This window comes from Ambystoma mexicanum, chromosome 3p, assembly GCF_040938575.1.
Source record: "Ambystoma mexicanum isolate Mex_15411 chromosome 3p, UKY_AmexF1_1, whole genome shotgun sequence".
Taxonomy (NCBI): Eukaryota; Metazoa; Chordata; class Amphibia; order Caudata; family Ambystomatidae; genus Ambystoma; species Ambystoma mexicanum.
In genome coordinates, this window is record NC_090925.1 from 763,136,806 (window position 1) to 763,158,941 (window position 22,136).

The following is a 22,136-nucleotide window of genomic DNA, read 5'->3' on the forward strand; positions in this document are numbered from 1 at the left end:
TGCATGTTCTGCATACGGGCCTCGCCCCAGGGTCTAGCCTACAGAATTCACTACACTGTGTATTTTACACCAGCCTATCATGGCGCTTAGCCGCCCCTCCTTGGCCTATGTCTCCTGCTGTCACCCATTGCATTCTCTCCCTGGCACAGGTGCAGGAGCCGGCACCGGGCTGGGGTCTAAACCAGGCAAAGCAGGTGAGTGGCCTGTCTCGCTTCAGCGGGCCCCTGAGCCGAGCTCATGGCGAAGGGAAGCCCCCACTTCTCCACCACGGCATCTCTCCTGTGCCTTCTACCTCTGCTTCTGTACTGTATCCTCTGTCCTCCATTGCCAGCTAGTGTGTCCTTGTTATTCCTCCCTTCTTACCCTGTAGTACCTGTCATCTTCCCGTTCTTCCTATGCACGCCCTTCTCTTCGTCTTCTTTCCTTTGCCCACTGCACTCTATTCTCACATGTCTCGTGCTCTTTGTTTCACTCCTGCCCTGTCCCCATCATCGAGTGCTTTCGTCTTCCTTCTTGCCTCCGTGATTTGCTTCTCTCTCCTCTCCTTCCTATCAATCGCCCGTACCTTTCGTCTACTAAACTGTCACTTGCTTATCCTGCCCTGTCTGCCCCCTCACTTGTGTACCTTCTCGTCTCTCGTTGTTTTCTTGCTCTGCACTTTACTTTTTCCTGCTTCCTTCCACCTCACTCTCTGCTCTCCCTTTTCTTCTTCTTCTTCCTGTTCTCCCTTTCCTTATACCAGGCTCCTTCTCCAGCTCCACTCCTGCCGCCATCTTTTCTCCTTCTTGCTCTCTGCTTCTCCGTTCCTTATCCTGTGCCTTGTTACCTGCCCCATCCTCTTGCCCACTTCTGCTCTTTTTGCGTGTTTTTCATGTTTAATGTGTGTCCTCACCTGGCTCCCTTCCACTTTACTTACTATTGTTTCCTCACATCCTTTCATTGTAGAATCTTTTCCATCCTCACTTGCTTTCCCCTTCTTCTCTCCTCGCACTCTTTCTCTGCACTACCGGTTCCCGTCTGAGCTTCCTGTTCCATTCTCCCTCTTGCTTCCTCGGTGCAACCTCTTCTTGTCTCTCTCCTTGCTTCTGGCGTCCCTTCCGCTGTCCCTCCTGTGACCTTCTGCCCACATGTGTCTTTCTCTTGCTCAGCACCGCCTGCTCTCTCCTGACTTCTTTTACCAGTCTCCCTCGATCACTTCTTATTTCTATCACTGCTGTGTCTCCTCACTTCCTTTCTGTGTAGTCTCTCCTCCATTCTCATTTGCTCTTTCTGCTACCGCCTTAGCTACTTCCTCGCCCTGCTGGTTCCCTTATTGCTGTTTTATTCTGTTGTTCCTTCGTCTGTACTTCCCTTGGCTCCCATCCTTTCCCTTCCTTGCTTTTTTCCTGTACTTCCTGTCTTCCTCTCAATTGTTCCCTGTATTACGTTTAGTTATGTTACTCTTTCCTCTGTAATACGTATCCGCTCTTACTCCTTTTATCCACTCTTCCTGTTCCATCCTTATTTTCTTTGCACTAATGTTCTCACCTTATTCCCCACGTATTTCCTGCCCCTTCTTATTTCCATCATCTGCACTTCCTGTTCGTTCCTCAGTCTCTTTATATAGTCTTCCTCGTCTCTTCCTTGTCTGCGTCCTATTTTTGCCTATTTTATTTTGTCTGTACTTAATTTTCTCTCATCAATTGCCTTAACCTTTCCTTTGCACTTGTCCCCCCTTCTAAACCTCGTCCCTGTATTTCCTGTTCTCTTTCCAAAGCCTTCCCTGAACTCCCTGCTCTCTTTTTATTACAGGCCTTTCTAACTGTTCCCTTCAGGCTTCCCTACTTTGTACTTCTGGGTCTTCCGTATTTCTCTCTGCTTCCTGCCTTTTCATCATTTCCTTCCCTGCACTTCCTCTCCCCTCCCTTATCTTTCCATAGCACTTCTAGTATCTTCAATTCCTGTTTCCGCCTTCCTTCTTCCGTTCTAATCCATTAGTGCCAATTAACCCTTAGGCCCATTCTTCTCTTGCGGTGCCTACACCCGCTACTTACCCTCTCAGGTACCCGGCTGTAAGTCCACACTGTTCATTTTATCTGACAGGTTACGGAGCAGGAAACGGTTACCAGGGAGCTGGCGCCCAACAGGGATACCCTAATGGTAAGCTCTAGTAGGGACCGGCCGAATCTGCAGGTCTCCTCTCATACGTACAATAGCACCTGGAGAGACCTGCCTATGCTGCAGGTCTCTGCATATTTATCAATTCCTGAGCTCTCACACACTGCACTGGAGTCTCACACGTTCCTAAGCTACCTGTCTCACATTCCTCATTGGAGTCCCGCCCATTTCTATATCACTGGCCCATCATATGTCATTGTATTTATGAAAGTAGGTTTCGTGTATAGCATTTAGCATCGCATTATGGTGGTCTAACAGTGCTAGGAGGGTGAGGAGAAACAGGGATTATGTGTGGGTGAAAGGAGGTGGCAGATAGAGGGCGAGTTGGGAAGAGAAATCAGGTGATGTTAGTGAAAACTATTAAGGTGTGGCAGTGAGTTAGTCATTGTGGAGTACGGGTTGGGGCAAAGAGTTCAAAGGCCAGTGGGTATCTCTGTTGTCTTAACCTGTTGCCAGCCTTATTCCCAAATGATATATTTGCCTGGAAAGTCCAGAGCTCATAATAGTGGAAAGGAAAGCAGAGGACACGTCTGGGCACACCCTCCTAATTTCTTCAGGTAGACAAGCCTTCTGGGAGTACAAGGACATCAGAGTGTGAGGGAGCTTGCCTGCTAAAGGATGATAAGGAACAGGCAGTGACTGACACAATCCTTGCCCAGGTCAGCCAGGCCTAAGCCATCTTGTGTGCGCCCTCACCGACATTTGCCGAGCGGTATGCTCACGCACTCCAAAGAAGAAACAAAGGACACCAGATTGCACTCGTTTGGACTCTGATCGTGCTCACCCTGTGCATAGCATGACGTCCTAATTTTTCCAGTTACATGCTTACGTATCAGCAGTGTCACCATTAAAGGCACATAACACTCCTCTTTTTTCATAACAATCAACCAACAATAACATTAACCTCACATAATATGACTCCAACATTTGTGTCACCCACTCCTATGACATATGACCTATTTTCTATCAGATCATTCTTTTATCCGTCCAGTATATAATCACGTAGATGTCGAGGCCAACCTCGGGATCTACATAATGGATGAACCGTCGAACCACACTCTGATTTTCTGGTTCCTTTGGGTTGGAAATCTTATCCTGTTCAGTCTCCTTGTCTCCTGTGATCCCAAACTCTTCTCTTCCCCTTTCACTCACTTCTTCTTCTTGACCATGACAGACAATATTCGTAGGGGCCTCTAATCCTCACTAACCGCATTGGCTCTTTCACTCTCCTTGAGGACCCCTTCCAATTTTCAAAAGAAAATGGGGTTTCTCGTCACTGTGTACAGTCCGTCTGACACTGTGACCATAGATTATTTTTGTCCACCACCTGGAATGGATGTGGCTCATATGTCAATGACTGCTCACCAGTCCGATGCCGGGATCGTACCAGCACTGAGTCTCCAATTGACAACGGAGTAGCCTGCAACCTCCTTCTCCGGTTGTCCTTTCATTAACTCTCTCCCTGTATACCCTCACTGACCCGTTATCAATCATCTCGGGTCTACAAGATTTGTGACTGGGAAGCATTCCTTATAATAATAATAATAATAATTTGGCATTTATATAGCGCTACGAACCCTCGGGTATCTGAGCGCTGCTTATTATTACCCACGGTGTGTGGTGCTCATTTATCGACCTCGGAAGGATGAAAGGCTGAGTTTGGCCCTGCCGGGATTTGAACCTGCGTTAGCAAGCTCTGCATGAATGTCAAAGCGAGCACTCTACTTGCTGTGCCACTTGACCGGTATCTTCCTCTTGGACACCTCTCAATTAACACCTCTGCGGTGGCAACTTCAGTTGAGCATTGAGGTGTGAATCACTAGGCAAACAGGAATGGGTACAGTGCCAGGCGAAGGCACTCGCCCTGACCACTGCAATCCTAAATCTCTTATTCAAAGTCCTCATATAATGGTCTATTTCGCCATCTGCCTTAGCCACAAAAGAGTGAGCTTTCGGTGACTAATGCCACAATCCTGCATGAACAGCCGAAAACCCTCACCTTGAAACAATGGCCCATTGTCCGAGCAAATCTCTGCAGGGTATCCATGTGTGGCGAAGATTTTCTCCATCACCGGTCTCACATCGGTCAATGCCATTGATGCCACTAGCTCCACTTCCAGGTATCGTGGCCTTTGGTCACTCATGACTAGAAAATGAGTCTCTCGACTTGTGACCCAAAGTCAATGTGTACCATGTCCCAGGGCTTGCAGCTTCTCTCCATGGACTGAATCATTGGCCCTCCCTGTTTTTGAGATGCTGCTTAGCACCACACACACAATTTCACAAAATCATCCAACATCTCTTTCAGACATGGAAACAACACCTTTTTGCCACACCTTGGTGCCCATGATGGGCTAGATCAATGACCTTTGGAATCAACTTTGTCGGGATGGCCACTCGTGCTCCTCAGCACATACCATCGACAGCAAATGTTAGTTTGTGTTTCACCTTCTATAATTGTTTGAGTGCGCTCTTCACTTGCTGAGTTCGTTTTGCTAGGTGCATTAGGAGCTGTTTCCACTCCCCACTGGTGGTGGCCTGTTGAATTATTTAGAAACATTGGTCTTCCTCAGAAGCTCCTTTTATTTCATTGCTCGTTATCCAGTTGGGTATATCTGCTTTCTGTCACCAGACAGACATAATCTTCCGTCACACATTCCTCTTCGACTGATTTAAGACATTGAGCGGATAAGTGCCTTGACAGATAGTGTAGACGACCCTGACATAATGAGGAGAAGAGGCTTGTGATTGGTGACCACAGAGATGGGCTTGCCATAGTCCAACAGATGATAAGGCCGACAGCCCCAAAGGACCGCCAGAGCCTCTCTCTCAAATTGCGAGTATCACTGCTCAGTGGCAGAAAGCACTGTACAGCCGTATGCCACAGGGTTTCATTTCCCCACTCTCATCCATTTGTAGTAGCCTCACCCCCGATCCAGATAGACTGGCATCTACCACCATTTTGTATCGACGCCTACGGTCAAAGATTGCCATGGCACTGTCAACTGTGAGCACAGCCTTTATCTGGAGAAATGCATCCACTTCCAGAGGCGTACATTGACATGGCATGTCCTTCTCCATCAGGTTCCTCAGGGGTTCAGACAGCATCGCCAAATTCTACCACCCACATTCCACGAACACTTCTCACATCTGTCACCTTCCCTGGATTTTGGGCATTTTGAATGTCCACCATCTTTTTGGGATCAGCCAAAATGCCACTTTCTTGGAAAATGAAGCCAAGAAATGACAAACCCAAGGATTTTATCCACCCCAGTACCTTCTTCAGGAGTTCCAGATGCTCGACTGCAGTCTTCACAAACGCCAGTATATCATCCCTTGTGTTGACGGCACCTGGTATATCCGCAAGGGCACCCCAAACCTCTTCTTCTTTGTTGAACAGCACACAGGTGGAGGACAGCTGGCGGAGCCTAGCATGAAAGGCATAGAGCGTCTAATCCTCTCTTCGCTTTGCAGCCTTGAGGATGAACTGCTCTGACCATGGGAGTAAAATGCTCATCCTTTACAGCAGCATAAGGGGCATTAGCTGGGCAAAGCGTTTTAAAAATCTTGTGTACTGCATGACCAGCAGAGTACGATAGCATTGCGTTTTGCGCACTGTCGTTGAACTCTTCTGTGGCATCAGAACACATTTCTAGTCGTTCTACCCATAATGCATACCTCGGGCCCAGGCTTGATGACATCCCAGTGATGACGATCTCCACCAATGGTGCCAGTGATCCTTGTCTTGAAAGCCTCCCTGCATCCTGGGCCCCTGCTAGGGGTTTGGGGGACGGGGGGCTGAGGGGGATATGGCCCTGGGTCTTTTGGTTGTAGCCCCGGATACAAGCTCAGGGGTTACAACCAAAAAAGCTAGCTAGCCCCCAGTCCTGACAGCCCAAAATGAGCGTAGCCCCGGATTGTTTCCAGACCTAGCAACACCCCTGCTGGAAAGCATATTACTTGATATCCACTGACTGACTCAACTGCCCTCCAGAGTAGTTCTCCTCTTGCTTGTGTAAAAAAAAGTTCTTTTATTTTGATTTTTTTCCTTTTCATTGTGTTTTTTTGTGTTGTTACTCCCAACAACCTCTGTTATGATCCCCTCCTCCTGCCAGCCTGCTCCTGTGGCACCCAATGTCTGTTCTCAGATCCCTTGTATTGAATGAGTGTTATAGGATCCGGTAACCGTGAACACTCCACCTCATCAGGCTGTGTCAGGTTCATGAATATTCACCCCTTCATTACGTTGGGGATCAGCAGACACAACGAAACTCAGCAGGCCTCGAGGCGGTGTCTAGTGCTCCCCAGCATGTTATTGAAGCCTGGTGCACAAGGCCGCGGGCCACTCCTCTCCGTGTTCGTGCAGGTTCAGACAACCTGGCGCCTGCCAAAGACGTAGGACGCCTCCTCATCACCACTGTTCTGTGTGACCTCAGCAGCGCTTAGCAAGAGGTATGCACACGGTACACCAGCTTGCACTCGTTCGGGATCCGCTCTTGCACACCCTGCGAGAGAGAGAACTTTATCTTGCTGACAGTTTCGAGGTGTGACACCCTATTTATTCCAGTTAGCGGGGACAGCCCACAGCTGCGCCCCCCCATAGTTGTAGGCATCCACCACCTCACTCATCATACTATACCTTTCCCATCAGCTGGCTCCCCCTCCCTGAAAAGACCCCTTGGGTATTCCCTGAAATAAAGATGCAGGGCCAGTTTTCAAAGGTGGAAGTCAAAAGTGCTGCAGCAAGCTTTATTGCATAAACCAAGGAGTTATTTTACAGGTGATCCGTTTCTCCACCAGGCCTCAGGATTATTCTACACTGGGCGTGGCTTCTTAAGCACCTCTGCCAGTGTCCAGAGGACCCTGCCAGGTAGACCCACCCCTCCCTAGTCATTCCCTCTCTACTCATGGCCATTTCTTTACTTATTTTATTTTTTGTTGCATTCTTTGTCTTCTTTCTTTCTATTCATGAATTTTCTCTTCACATTCTATCCTTCTTTCATTGGTTCTCTTACTTTCTTTCTATGTTCCCATTTCTTTCCCCCACTCAGTGCCCCTTCCCCCGTCCAACCCATCCCACTTCACCCATCCCCCCTTCCGTCAATCCCGAGTCTCTTCTCACTCCCCCAGTGCTTTCATCCCTCTTCGGTTTTGTCATTTTCCCCCCTTAAGGTTTCCTTTCTCAATTCTTTCTAGTCCCCAAAATACCTATCATTCCCTCCCCAAGTTATTCCTACGCCCCACATCTTAGTTCCCCAAATGCTTTTGCCTGCCCCCCCCAACTCCTTCCATTGCTAATCGATTCCATCCCCAGTACCCTCATTCTCTTCCCCGGCTCTTTCAGTACCCCCATACCCAAGTCTATTCCACCGGCCAATTCATTCCATACACAAAATCCTTACTCCCCAATGCATTTCCAACACCCAACTCTTCCCATTCCCCACCCTTCCCATTCCCCCAATTCTTTCCTTACCCAAATCCCTCTTTTCCCCATTATTATCCCTTCCCCAAACCCTTTTCTTTCCAAATCCTCCCTGTAACCAAATTCTTCCCGTTTCCCACTACTTCCCCCCTTTCCCAAGTTTTCCTTCCCCCATTACTTTCCCTTCCCCCATTTGCTTTCATCTCCTTCTCCTGAGCTTCCCACATGCCCCCCGCATTGGAGTTGGGAGGACTTCCAAACCCCCTATCCGTCCCCATTTCCCTGGGCCTCCCCTGAGTCTAGTACCCCTGGGCTCCGTACATTCTACGCTATTGGTTGCGCAGTCCCCTTGTGGTATCTGTCAGCGCTTTTTCTTGGGAACACCATGTAACATCCGCTGGGCAACTCTAGAATAAAAACAGATATTTACAAGACAGTAAGAGGAGCATGCAACAAAAGAGGGAAGGGTGGGCAGGTTCCTCTGAGCTGGGGGGGAGCAGGACCCAAAGGACGTGCCCAGGGGCCCGGGGGCCTTATATAGCCCCCACTCTCTGGCCCTGCTCCCCCTCTGTTGCCCCTCTGTGACATGCTCCCCCTGTGGATGGGGGCTGTATAGTCCGTCCCTCCGTCCTCTCCAACCCCCTGATTGGGCTGGGTGGGCGTCCCCACTAAGAGCGGCGCCCGCCATTTGCCATCCTGAGAGCGCGTTTGCCTGGCAGACGTGCTGACGTATCAGCAGCGTCACCATTAAAGGCACCGTAACAGGCCACAGAGCCCAGGGTCGACCCTAACCTGCTCGGGTGACTTTCCCATACTGGTTGCACTGGATGCAGGGCTGTGCCCGGAGAGGGCTATTGCCGCATTAGGGGGGTGTGGGGGACGCAGGGCATAGCACACTTGCCTGTTTGCTTCCAGGCCGAGGAAGAGTGGAGCAGCAAAGAGAAGAGTTACTGAACCTGGCACTTGTATCTGAAGTGCAGGGCGGCGCCATGTGCTGTTCTATAGTGCTTCACCTGGACATTTGGAAAGTGCTGGGTAAAGTGGTGCACTGCAGAGTCAAACAAGCGCACAGTTATTTGGGGTGTACCTGGGGATCCTGTCCCTTTGGAGGCAAATTGCGAGCTTCGCCCTTCAGCATGGCATTATAAGCAATACAGCGGCCACGAGGGCAGCGCCGCCCGCTGATGCCAGTGCACTACCGCACTGCTCCAAGTGAGACTGCACTAAGAGGAGCCAGAGGGGCGTCGCCTGAAGTGTGCTCTGGGATGCCAGGCGACTGCGGGCTCTGCCATTCACTGTGTCCATGTTGCGGGTGCAGAGGACAGGATTGCAGAAAGCTGGTGATAGATAACGTGCCATGCCAAAGGAATACAGCAGTGACAACATAACGACCCATTACAACAGGACGTCCCAGTCCTAGCCTTTCACTCTGTCAAGACTGTGATATGCTATGTTGACTTATGGCGCGTGCCGTTTCCACCACAGAGGGCGTGTCCAGGCGCTCAATATCAGCGTCATTATAATTATAACAAGAGCAGTGCTTTTGGTGGGAGAATTGGAGAATTGGGGTGACTGGCGTCATAGACCATACATCATGTCTCATATCAGATTACCCCCCCACCAGCACACCCACCCTACCTAGCTGCAGCCACTGGCAAGCGCCTCTTCCGAGCAAGATCCACTCATTCTTCTATCACAGGCCCCACACATTTCAATGGAGACACCGCCATTCTTCACTTAACTGGGTGCATACTCTTCAATGGAGTCTCACTCCCAGATCGCTGACCTCATTCCCTTTTGTGAGTCCCTCTTATTTCTGCATCGCCAGCCTCCTACCTTTCCATGCAGCTTTATTCATTCCCCGTCCCTAGCCTCATACTCTTCAATGGAGTAACACGCATTCTCCAATCCCTGACCTCATAGACTTCAATGGAGTCTCACTCACTCCCAGATCGCTGATCTCATACACTTCATTGGAGTCGCGCTCAATCCTGCATTTCCAGCCTCACTTATTCCCTAACACTGGCCTCAGAGGCCCACTGCCCCATTACCGGCTCGTGCACATTGAGGGAGTGTCACTCATGGCTGGTTTTCAACACTTGAACGACTCTCACTAAAGTCACTCTTTCTTCTCTCAATGCAGGAGCTGGTGCCCAGGGGAAAGTGAAAGACCCAGGTACAAAAACTCTTTATTTTATGTTTTTCGGAGAGGAGTTATCGCGTGCAATCCTGGCTCCTCCCTGCGTAGGTCGGATATCCAGCTACCATCAGCTCACCCTTTGCTCCTCACTGTCCAAGCCTAAGACTGTCCTCAGCTCCTCATGCTCAAGGCTATGGCACACACGCAGTGCCACAATGCCTGGACCTCAGACCCTCCCTCAGTTCCTCACTGCCTTTGCTTCCTCATAGCCTCTGCTCCTCAGTCTCTTGGTTTGTAACCACGGTCTGCTCATCACTGCCTGGAGGCGTTGCTAGGAGGTGGGGGGGGGGGGGGCTGAGGGGGCTACAGCCCCGGGTCTTTTGGTTGCAACCCCAGATAGAAGATAAGGGGCTACAACCAAAAGGCTATAGCTAGCCCCGAATCCTGCCAGTCCCGACATTAGCTTAGCCCCTGATCTTTTCCAGACCTAGCCAGACCCCTGGGCGCAGGATAGCAGCATGATCGCGCTATGGTACCCCGCAGGTATGAATTGCAGGCCGCCACCCCCAAAAGGCAACTCTTGACAACTATTGAGTTGGGTTCTAGCAGCAGCTCTTTTTACAGAGCGTTAATGCCCAGGTTTGGTCCAGCTGTGCCGCTATCATTTGCACATCCTTCTCCGCTCTATCCAGACCCCTTGCATTTTGTCGGATATTGTATTTATGTACTCCTGTTTTTTATAATGCGCACTTCCATTTACTTAAATGTTTTACTCAGAACATCTGTAAATGAATTTCCGTGCGCCCACGCCATCTTTCTCTGTTGCGCCTTGAAGTAGCTTGAGTTGCGCACTTGTGCACATTTACACATCATTAATAACATGCAAATAAAATGCTTGTCGCAAGACACTAGTAAAACATGCTCTGCTGGTAGAAAGTGTTTTCAGAATCAGTTAAATACACATAAGTCACCAGAAAGTTGGCAGGGAATCTGATTAGCAAAACCTGCCTGTACAATGAATTTCACGCTATATACCTATTCATGTGGTCATGCAGAACTTTTTTTTGCATCCATGCCTTATAGATTGAATAAGATACTCAAATAGGGCTGCATTTTTCTATTCAGCTTGTGATGTTGTGTTATGTTATGTTAAAGGTTCCTGGCACTCTGGCAGATCTGTAAAGCAAAGGGGTAAAGGAGGGGGGGGGTAAGTTAGTAGGGCTGAGCAGGAAGGGGTAAGTTAGTAGGGCTGAGCAGGAAAAAGAGCAAGAGAGCTGTGATGTGCTGTTGGCAGCTTCAATTAGGAGAAACTGGTCAGAGCGTAAGTGTGTTTTTCGGTTTTTACTCGCCAAGTGGTGTTGGAGCGAGACTATGTGTGGTTTGTTTCATTGTTGTGGTGTTGTGAAGTGTGTGCGGTTTGTGGTGCTGTAGAGGTATGGTTGTGTTTAGTTCAGAGTTTGATAAGGGGTATTCAGAAGGGTGAGTTTTTAGTACGATTTGTTAGTGGCCGTACATTTGTTATCTCTGCTGTTCTGACTAAATGCGACCCCTATCCCTTCCCCTGTCGTCAATTCTAGTGCGTAGCAATTACCACCCCCTCGGGTTCCTCCAGGAGTGATGTGTTCCCTGTTCCCAGCGGTCTGTCCGTAGGTTGCACGGTTTCTGCGTCCAGCCGCATTCCTCTATGTATGACGAGTTTCTCGCCCTCGGTCGTCCGATTGAGGGGAAACATGTCCCTCCCCTGTTTCCACCTTTGACCCTCTATGGGGATGGGATCCACTTCAGGTCTCCAACCACCCTTCCCAGTCAGATTCCTCTGTTCTCCCATGCCCTCTGCTCTGGTTCGGCCTACTCCCCATTCCTTTCCTGTTGTGTGTTTGTTTCATGATGTGCGGATGTTGTTCAGTCGTTTTCATCCCTTTCCGGAGCTGTAGAGCCAGGTTTTTAGACATTTTCTGAGTTTTAGATAGTCCTCCATAGTTTGTGTTTCTCTGCGGAGAAAGTTCCAAAGTTTTAAAGCTATGCAAGAAAGGGTGATCCCCTAAGTTTTCCCTTGTGTATGCTTTAGGTGCTAGGCCGATGTCATTGCTGGATCTAAGTGTTCTTGTTGGCTTGGAGATGGTGATTTTCTTTTGTATGAATTCAGCTCCTTGGCTGTGGATTGCTCTGTGTGTTATGCACATTGTTTTTAAGGTGATTTGTTATTTCACTGGGAGCCAATGTAGCATCCTTAACGCTTGAGTGATGTGGTCTCTTCGTGAGAATTTGAGGAGTAGTCTGGCAGCGCATTCTATATGCGTTGCAGTTTCCTCAGTAAGTCGTCCGGTATTCCGAGGTATATGCTGTTGGCGTAGTCTATCCTGGACATGATGAGGGAGATGATGACAAGTGTTTTGTGCATGAAGGAGAGGAAGGGTAGGATCTTTTTGATTGTATGAAGATGGAAGAAGCATTTCTTAATTATCGCAAGTTCTAGAGTTAACTCGTTTTTTACTTCTTTGGACGGTGTGGGTGTCATTCCCAGTTCTGTAGGCCACGGGGTGTACTGGTTGTTTCCTTGGTTGTTGGGCGTAATCATGATTTCTGTCTTGACCGGCTTAATTTTGAGGTTATTAGTGTTCATCCATTGGTAGAGTCCTTGTCTGCCATGGTATTATTTATTATTTTTTTGCTACAAATAGTATAACCTTTTTTTAAACAACACATGCAAATGTTAAAGGTGTAACCAGTAGCAACAATAAAAAAGCATTTACGAACAGGTTGACACTGCAGAGAAAGACATGCACTTTCATGAAACCTGCAAAGATTTGTATTGAATTTTTTGGTGCCTTGCGCCCCCTGCTATTCTGAAAAAGTACCTCCGTTCATCGTTCACAAGTAATGCAATGGATAATGGAATGGAGCACGTGCCCTGCGGATTACAGAGAAATGTCTGCAGAGGGGCCTCACTGTCCTAGGAGCCGGGTGGGGCATCCGGATAGCGTATGGGGCAGGTGTTGTTATAGCGTCCTTCCATCATCCATTCTTTCCTAGGTGTGTTCTTGGGGTACCTCACTGTCCTATTATGCATGACTGCAGGTCTGCTTAAACTGTATTGCTATTTGTTTTTATCTCCTTTAGGATATGGCGCTGGTGCATACCCTGCTGCAGGACTCCAGCCGCAATACCGCAATGGTAAGACCCGGGCACAGTTGCCACTACTACTGCCCCTCCCCCGTTCTCTGGGTTCCGTGTATAGAAGAACTTTTGCAACCCACGGTCCCACGAGATATTAAGACATCATGTGTTACCACAAACAAACTAGCCAGGGCACAGCCGATCTGGTCATATTGTATGTTTCTTGTCCTATATTAGAATGAGGTCACTCATTATGACAGTAGGGTCGTTGCACAGGAAGGTGAGGGGGCTGCCTGAGGAGGTGTCTGCTTCTATGATAAGCAGGGGTGCTACAAAACCTAAATTTCGGGGGTGGGCTAACCCTTCAAGTGTTGGGAGAGGTGCTAACTTCAGGGACGGTGGGGGAGGGACAAACATATTTGTGTGGGGGCATATAACTTCTTCACACATTCTAATGAGACTATTCTAGTGCAGCTTCAATGTTACAAGCAGTTAAGCCTGAAAGCAGCCACTTAAGGACTGCTGTGAGAGTGAGCGGTCTCCTTTCCCCTCTCTACCGGTCCAATCACTCCTCTGGCATGCAAGTACTGAACCCACATCACGATTTCCATTGCCTAAAAATGTATGCAAGTGCTAACAGTGCAATGCTTTACATTAGAAATTGCAGGGCCTTTGTTAACAGCTAAGCACAGGTGCCTTTTAACGTTTGTGTCCTGTTCTGTCCGAACACGGCTCTGTAGGTGAGCCAGGTTGAGTCAACTTAGCCTAAAATGTCGGTGGGTGGGCTGAAGCCCAGTCAGCTCAATGGTGTTGGGCCACTGATGGTAAGGCATTACCGGCGCCCACCGGGGTGCTACCAGCTTGCTTGCTGGCCTTTATAACTTTGATCCTACTTATTCACCATTTCAACTCCTTTCACACTCAACACCGGCAACTAACATTGCCAAAATACAGCCTTGACGTTCACGTTTTAGTCCTGTAAATGCAACTCTATTCAATTTTGCAGTGCCCTGTCACCTTGTGATGCACTTCAGACTACGCTCTGCCACAAACCTAGAACCATGCAAAAAACTACAGCCTTTCAGGCCGCAGTAGTGGTCGTTTACCCTACATACATTTCACGCGACAGTAGTCATTGTGGGATGGAATGTTCCCTACCCCATGATTGGTAAATGTGTCTTTATGATTTATATGCTCTGTAACATGACTGAATCTATGTTCATCATGCTTCCAGGTGGGGCCGGCAAGCAGCCTTACGGAGGCGCACAGCTCGGCGCCGAAGGAAAGCCTGGAAAGTACGGTAGGTGTTACCAAAAAGTATCAGTATCCGAGCAGTGACCTGAACAGGATATGTATGCCACGGCACCGACGTACTATGCAACTACTCATAAGACACCTTAGCTTAGCTCAACTGGATATGACGTATCCTAATACAACACATGTGAGGTAAAAGCGCAACATAAACTGAAGAAGCAGCTCACCACCCTGCTGAAGTGCAGGCCCTGCAAGAACAAGCAATGGTTTAGGGGAGAACTGTTCCTTGGAAACGTGGCGGGCGAAGTGTGGTTAGTGACCGCTCACACTTCTTCTTGGCTAGGATGAGGTTGCAATATATGGCGCGCACCCTACAGCTTAGCATGTCCCAACCAGGGTGTGCCCCCGTGGCCTTAGTGGAATAAGTACCTAATGGGAGAGTTGTCGCTCAGAAGGGACCCGTGTCTTCTCAGGTGACTCCTCGCACACTGAGCCCCTCAGCTTCCTCTTGCCATGTAGTTGTCATGTGTAAGGCTTTGGAGGATCAATGAGGTCAAAAGGGGAACTGGTGGCTTCATTGATGGTATGCCTGAAAGGGACTGAGATTCCATTGAGGCAAAGGGGACACAAGGCATCAACTAGCAGAGGTCTGACACCATTGAAATACCAATGTGGCAGCAGCAGGGTTAGCAGTAAGCCCAGGTTCATTTAACGCTTCCTACCCATGAATGAGTGATGACTGTTTGATTATGGTATGAGAGACTGGTACATGGGTGCATGTAACCTTAATGAAACATTCTGCTGCAATGAGAAGTGAAGGATAGAATAGATTGGAATTAATCATAATCAATGGTACTTGCGCTGTGCAGCTTTCCACATCATGATTTTTCAGCCCGTGGTGTCATTACAGAAGAGGAAAAACCATTTGTAAACCAGGATGGGCCCTGGCCCACATGGGGCAGTTCGGTACAAATTGTTGGACCACGAGCAAACCCGAACACGTATCCACCTCACTGGGCTTCATCAGTGCCATCGCGGATGTATACGTACATTTCAGTTACACCTGTCCTCCATACTGTCCCTCCCTGCGCAGAGATCCAACTTGAAGCGGTCATCTCCTGCAATCTAAACCTTTAACTATGTTCTCCCTTCTCCCCCAGCCGGTGCCAGCCCATATGGAGGCCAGCCTACCTTGTCCCTTCCTGGTGCCTATGATGGCAGTGCCAAAGCTGGAAAGTATGGTAAGGACTGCATGCCAGTGTTCTCCAGATATTAGATACAATTGATGGTTTTCTTCACAGATATAATAGTCATTAAGGATTGTGGAGTCCAATGACTTCTGACATGAGATTTGATATTGACCTACGAATGACCCACCCAACAACTGAAACAAGCTTACAGTGTGGTGCTCAGTTTCGTAAATTTTTATGAATAGAGTTATATTTCAGAATATTGCAGTTTCAATCTATTTTAAAAAATAACCCAAGCACAGAAATACATGTTAAATGTTAAAGGTATTTGTATCGCGCACCGTCACCAACGGAATTGGTCCCCAGGCGCTCAGGCGGATCTGTAAATGATAAAGATGGGATGGGTTAGTAAGGTGAAGAAGGGAGTAGGATAGTGAGAGGAGTGGTGTTCTGTTGGCAGCTTCAACTCAGTATACACCGGGTGCTGAGCTTTGGTGCGGGTATCGGATCGGAGTCAGTCCGCGCCTGCTGTTGTTCCGGCTTATGTGTTGTTGCAGTGTTGTGAAGTGCGTGCGGCTTGTTGTACGAGAGATGGTTGTGTGAGTTTTTTGAGTGAGATAAGTATGCAGAGTTTGAGCTTATATTGGTTAGTGGGTTACCTGACCTTTACCATGCTAAAATTCACAGTTCTGTCTGAGTGTGGCACTTGTTGGCCCTCACATTCCCATCTAGACACGGCGCAGGCCAATGTTTAGGACTCCATTCAGGTGTGGTCATGCCAACATTCACACTTTTATCTAGATGCGGCGCAGGCTGGTGTTTAGAGATCCGTCCAGGTGTGGGCATGCTAACATTCACAACTCCATCCGAACGCCACGCAGGCTGGTGTTCACAACTCTAAGTGTGGCACATGCTAGCATTCACGTTTTTCTAGGCGCGGGCATGTTATCCTTCAGTCGATCCTATCCAGATGCGATGCAGGCCAACATCTATCTAACGTCTGCCGGTCTGGATATGTTCGTCCGGTGCGTACAAGTGGGAGAGTCACTTGAGGGCTTTCGTCTGGGTCTAGGTATGTGGTCAGTCTCTGCAGCCTTCCTTTGTGGCTATTTTCAATGATGTCTTATGCTCTGTCGGGTGGTTGGTTCTTTGGTTTGAGTGTTTCTCCAATTTGAAAGTTGGCGAGGTTGGAGTTATTTTCATCATTGTTTTAATGACTGGGCATTCTAGTGCGTCTCCGTTGTGGTTACGCTTTGAAGAGCCATGATTTGAGAAGTTTCCTGAATGCTAGGTGGTTTGTTGTATTCCGTATATTCTTAGGTAGGTTATTCCAGGTTTTGGGTGCCTGGTGAGAGAAAGACGATCCCCCAAGTTTTTTTCTGTTGTAGGGTTTTGTTGTGTTTCTATACACTGCTATATGCAGAGTGAATTTGTAAACATGTAATATTTCTATCTGATACAAACATAAATGCTGAGATCAAGTCCCGAGCTTATTTCCAACTGCACGTCTGTTCCACGCTTTACCAGAACTATTCTTTGCCCTAAATTCTTAAGTGCATTCGCCCAAAATATCACTGTGTTGCGAGACTCTAAAATGGCCGCTGCAGAACCAACTCACGCTGCTGCGTAACTCTTCAGGCCCCTCTCATTCAGTGCAAATGGCAGCATTGCTGACCTTTATTCATGGCTTTGTGATAGAAAAAGTGGTGTTAACTTGTATTTAATAAAATAGCTGTAAATATCTTATAAATGCCATATCATATCAAAGGTGATGCGTTTACCAAAAAGTGATATTACTTCTCGGTATACTCAATTAAGTAATAGTACAATATCACAATATTTTTAAAATGGATAATTTCAAATTAAAGCCTCTGCGGACAGCCCGTGACCTTAAAGTTATAAAATATAGCACTGAGACATGCAAACGTGTAGCATTGTAAAGCATGGACATTTCTTAATAGGTGTGTACCACCTGAGCTCTTCAGTTTCCCTTGGTCATGTGTGAAAAGGCCACTAGTCCTTTTTTGCTTGAAATTCTGGGACTGAATTTCAAATGGAAAAGAAAAAAACCACAAATCCCAGAATCCAAACGGAGAAAAAACAGACTGGATGGCCTTCTCGGGCACGAGAACTTGAGAGCTCTTGTACTACTTTTACGAGCCTTTTTACTAGTTTGAAGGTAACTGAAAAAACAGGCAGTATCATTATTATTGCCCGTTTTTTCAGTCCGCCTGAAAACAGTCTTGTAAACCCATAAACTGTAAAACGACCTGCCTGCGCATGCAATACCTGCCTAGCCTTTGGCTTTAGCCCGGAGACTCAGGGTTTTCACGTTCTTCTCTGGATCTCCCGGGAAAGAGAGTGGAGTCTCCAGGCTTTGAACGTACTGCCCTCTGCTGGCAAGCTGCAATACTAGACACATCCACTGTGAGGCCTGGTCTATGCAGGTTGTGAGATCCCTGAGGGAACCCAATGCTTGTGACACTGCTCAAGGTTTCCTTTTCAAAGGCTGGGATTCCCTCAGTACCATTGTGGAGCCCACAGCAGCCAGGCCTACCCAGGCACATTCCTGCGCCCGGTGGTGGAGCAGCTCGTAACAAAGCACACACACCACCATCTAGCACGCACCCAGTACTGATTGATACACACGCACAGGTGCAGTCGGTCACTACTGTACACGGTTCAAGGAAACACACTTGTCTGGGCTCCCCGGCTTAACGCCCAAACTCTTTCCTTTGGAGAAACACAATTGTGACAATACGATTGTTTACTCCTCTTTTTCAACAATCGTTTTGGCCCAGGTCGGTGGTAAAAGGAAAAATGCAGCTTTGAAGGTTCGCTGCTGCTGCCCCCACGACATAACGTCAAGTGAGAAAATAAGACCGTGGGGATTTATTCTCTATGGAAAACCGCTTCCCACCATGCTTGCAGCTTGAGCAAACGCGATGGATTTAGAAAAGAGATCGGAAAACAACGGGCCTTCTTTAACTTCCTTCTTGCAGTGCACATGAGCGTTATATTACATTTCATATCTAACATGAAGGTAAAAAAGCATGTGGGCGTGGCCTTGCAAGCATGTGGGCATGGCCTTGCAAACTTGTGGGCGGGGCATTCCGGTGACATAGGTCTCAGGGTTTTTCATTTTGAAATGTAGGCAGGTATAGCGCATGGCAGTATTACCTATAAAAAATGGCGGTCATGGGGGCCATCTTTATTACTGCCGGGCCTCATTACGACCCTGGCGCTAAGGGATTACCGGTACCGGTAAGGGTACCCGTACCGGTAATCCCTTAGCGCCTGATTACGAGTTCACTTTGCGGGTTGGAGACTTTAACAGCTGCTTTTTGCAGGCGTTAAAAACCAACCCGCAAAGGGACCTTGGGGCTAAGTACGGTGCCGCAATGTGCGGCACCGTACTTAGCGCCTTCCCCATTCCCATTGAGCACTATGGGGCAAAAATGGGAATGGGAAGGGTCATGGCGGCATGGGGAATTACTGCCCCGCCAACCTCGGAATGGGGCGGTAATTCCCCATTCCGCCATGGTGGAGTCGGTAAATTACCGGCATGGACCATGGTGCTATTAGCACCATGGTCCAACGCCAGGGTCGTAACCCCAATGAACTCAAATGGGACTTCAGAATAGGGAATGACAGAAACTCCTAATCATGCGGAGAGGCTAGTCTTACCACCAGTGGTAGCAGTAATCCCATTTGAAGGTATCATCGCAACTAATACCTCTGAATTCGGAACAAGGCTCATTGTGTCTATGGCTCCAGCGTAAAGGAAGGAAAAGGTAGTGCAATTAAGAGGCCACAGGAGTTCTGCTCTAGCCAAAACCTTTGTTCTCAGTCGTTCTTAAAACATTGTATTCATGGCTTGTTCATTGATGTGTGCATATGTATTTTATCGGCCTGAAGCCCAACATAAACACTGTCTAACTGACTGACTCTCAGTCCTTATAGGTATTTCATTGTATGAACTAACTGTGCTTCTCTATGGAGCGCTGAAGCTGTACGAAAAGTAGAAAGCCGGTCAGATAGCACAGCGAGTAGAGCGATCGCTTTGACATCCGTGCAGAACCTGCTGATGTAGGTTCGAATATTGGCAGGGCCCAACACAGCCTTTCATCCTTCCGAGGTTGATAAATGAGCACCACACTGGGTAATAATAAGCAGCGCTCAGATACCTGGGTTTGTAGTGCTATATAAATGCCCAAAACAAACAAAGCAGGGCATACGCCCAATTCAGCCATCCAGCCAGGGGCCCCATATAATCGCCCTCCCTCAGTCTCCAGAGGATCCTTGCGCTTCCGTTTTTTATGCTTTTCTTTGTATTTAAGGGGGCCACTGTTGGAGATGAGCCGGTTGTGAACTTCCATGGTGAAGAATTGGTGAAGGGGGCAGAAATCCCTGCCCCAGTCCATCCTGCTGCCCCCAGCCAACATTCCTTTTGCTTCTGTGGCCAGCCTCACGTCCCCTTGACTCTTGCCCATACTCTCTTACAGGTGCTGGACAGCTGCCTTACAATGGACAGCCCATCGTGCCCACTGGCTTGGGAGGTGACTACTCTGCTGGAAAGTACGGTAAGTGGGCGAGGTGAGAGAGAGCAGAGGCAGAGGGGGGGGGGGCGGGTCAGGGCAGCGGCATTCAGTTATCCAGAGAATGAAGACATCCTTAGAGGGGAGAGGGGAGCGAGGAGTTGTGCCCTTGACAGCCCAGTGGAGCTAGGGCAGACTTCACCATCTGTCAAGTAGTGTGTGATAGGTCATGTATGGATTGTGCCACTGCCCCGCAGGATGTTCACAGGCACCAGCCTTTTAAAATGTAGGGCTCCGAGTGGGGGCTTCACATCACTAAACACGAGCTAATGCTTTGCATCCCCTTTCTCCCTGCAGGGGCACCCCAGACTCCATACGGTGCTCAGGCAGGTGGACTCGGCGTTGATCCTTCTGCAGCCAAATACGGTAAAACCCTTCCCTGTGAATTCATTTATTTATTTATTTATTGTTGCATTTGTAAAACGCACTACAGCCAAAGGCATTGAGTCTCTGTTGCAAGCAGGTGTCTTAGTTACACATTATGAAGGATTGCTCGTGGGTTACAGAGAGCAGAACCTAGGCATGATGGGCCAGAGGCAGGTACATGGAAAATTTCATGAATCATAACTCAGAGAATAACAACAAGGTTTAACAACAAGGTTACAGTGAATGGGTGCAGAGTTAAAAGAACAAGGGAGGCAACAGAAATCTAGGAGGCCCTTTTATGCAAACAACCACGTTTGGATGGCTTTCCTGAAGGCTTTGTGTGATTCAGTGCTCCTTAGTTCATGGTACTTTCCACATCATTATCTGTTAGATGTCTATATGTTGGTCTTGCCTGTGTATGTGCTCTCAGATTGTGTCAAATACAAGCTGAACCTGGAAGAACATTTGCAGCTCTGAAGCCACAACCCGCAGTATTGTATCTCTCGCTGAAAGCCAGATCTAGACTATTGTGTCCACATGAGAAGGCTGCATATGGGGTATTTAGAATGCCCAAGAGTCTGTATGTTCCAGGGGAACACCAGGGCCCCTGCATGGATTGGATGCTGCCCTGGAGAGTCAGTGGGGAAGTTCCACTGAATCAAAGCAGGGGCCAGCGGGCACACCAAAACTATGTCTATAAAAACTGGAAATGTGCCATCTCTCACAACTAACGCAGTGCTCCCCTTCACTCTCCCCTGAGAAGGGGGGCGGATGGGTTGCAGTGGCTTGATTTGGTGTCCTCTGGTCGCAGTTTAGATGTTCCCTTCTTGTCGAAGAGATAGGGTCTGTTCCGCGAGGTCGCCACTATGCCCTGAGAGTAGTAAAAAAATGGGGTTAGAGGCGTACCTTCCGGAAACAGCCCCTCTGCAGGGAAAAAGTTTGGAGGCATTAAAAAACCCTGAATATTGCAGCATCGGGCAAGCAGGATCAAAAAGATCCGTAAAGTAAACAAAGCACTTCAGAGATGGTGTGAACGGAAGCAGGCAAGCAAGCATAGGATGGAGAGTAGATCAAGGTAAGCAGAGCTGGAGAGCAGTGTGGACCCAACGAAAGCAGCGCAAGGCAGTGGTAGGAAGGCAGCATATCCAGGAAGTCTCTTTGCCCAAAGAGGGAGAACAAGGGTTGCAACGCGAAGAAGGGGGCGGCACTAGCCAAAGATATAGAACCACGTGATAGCGGATCGGCAAGCTAGACCGTGGAAGTACGTTAGCAGGATAACGTAATGGGGGATCAATGGCGGCGCTTTCACCTAGTCCAGAACTTCCATGAATGCAGATTCATAACACCATCTCCCATACAATATACAGTCACTAATGTGTCCCCAAAACCTGAGAGACTGCGCACATTCACAGGTGGAAATGTCAGGAGGCTCCTCCCATTAGCAACCCGATCCCAGTCAATATTCAAATGCGTTGGCGGTTTGTACCCACGTGAGGCCAAGTTTCCTTCTCATACAATCAGCTAATTGGTCAGATAAGGAGCCGGCTATACTGTCCAAGAGAGATGAAGGCAACTGTTTAGGACAATTCCATCTTGATATAATCCTGTGCATTTTACCGTCTTCTCTCTATAGGTGCCGGGCAGCCACAGTATGATGCACAGGCTGGCGTTCAAGGAGGGCTCGGCGTTGATCCAGCAGCTGGCAAATACGGTAAAACAACTTCACCAATGACCATATTAATAATTTCACCAGTGACTATAATCACCAAAACCCTCTCCAACAATACATTAATTCATAATTTAGTTAGTTAGGGAATGTTTTATGTACCATCTTCATATAAATATGTATAAAGGTTTTTGATAAACCAATATATACAATAATAGAAAAAAGA

General features: G+C 48.2%; 1 protein-coding gene across 12 annotated transcripts in view; it reads left to right on the plus strand.

Moving 5' to 3' along the window:
* GREP1 (glycine rich extracellular protein 1) overlaps positions 1-22,136 on the plus strand; it is a 72,509-nt gene that overhangs the window by 38,261 nt on the left and 12,112 nt on the right. For 9 of the 12 annotated variants that reach the window (XM_069651679.1, XM_069651685.1, XM_069651689.1 and 6 more), the window contains 9 exons: positions 150-194; positions 2,083-2,139; positions 9,723-9,755; positions 12,840-12,893; positions 14,071-14,136; positions 15,251-15,331; positions 19,786-19,863; positions 20,176-20,244; positions 21,878-21,955. In XM_069651679.1, the coding sequence (XP_069507780.1) occupies positions 150-194; positions 2,083-2,139; positions 9,723-9,755; positions 12,840-12,893; positions 14,071-14,136; positions 15,251-15,331; positions 19,786-19,863; positions 20,176-20,244; positions 21,878-21,955 (561 nt within the window). The remainder of the gene's footprint in view (positions 1-149; positions 195-2,082; positions 2,140-9,722; positions 9,756-12,839; positions 12,894-14,070; positions 14,137-15,250; positions 15,332-19,785; positions 19,864-20,175; positions 20,245-21,877; positions 21,956-22,136) is intronic. The other 3 variants (XM_069651684.1, XM_069651687.1, XM_069651690.1) reach the window with 3 other exon arrangements.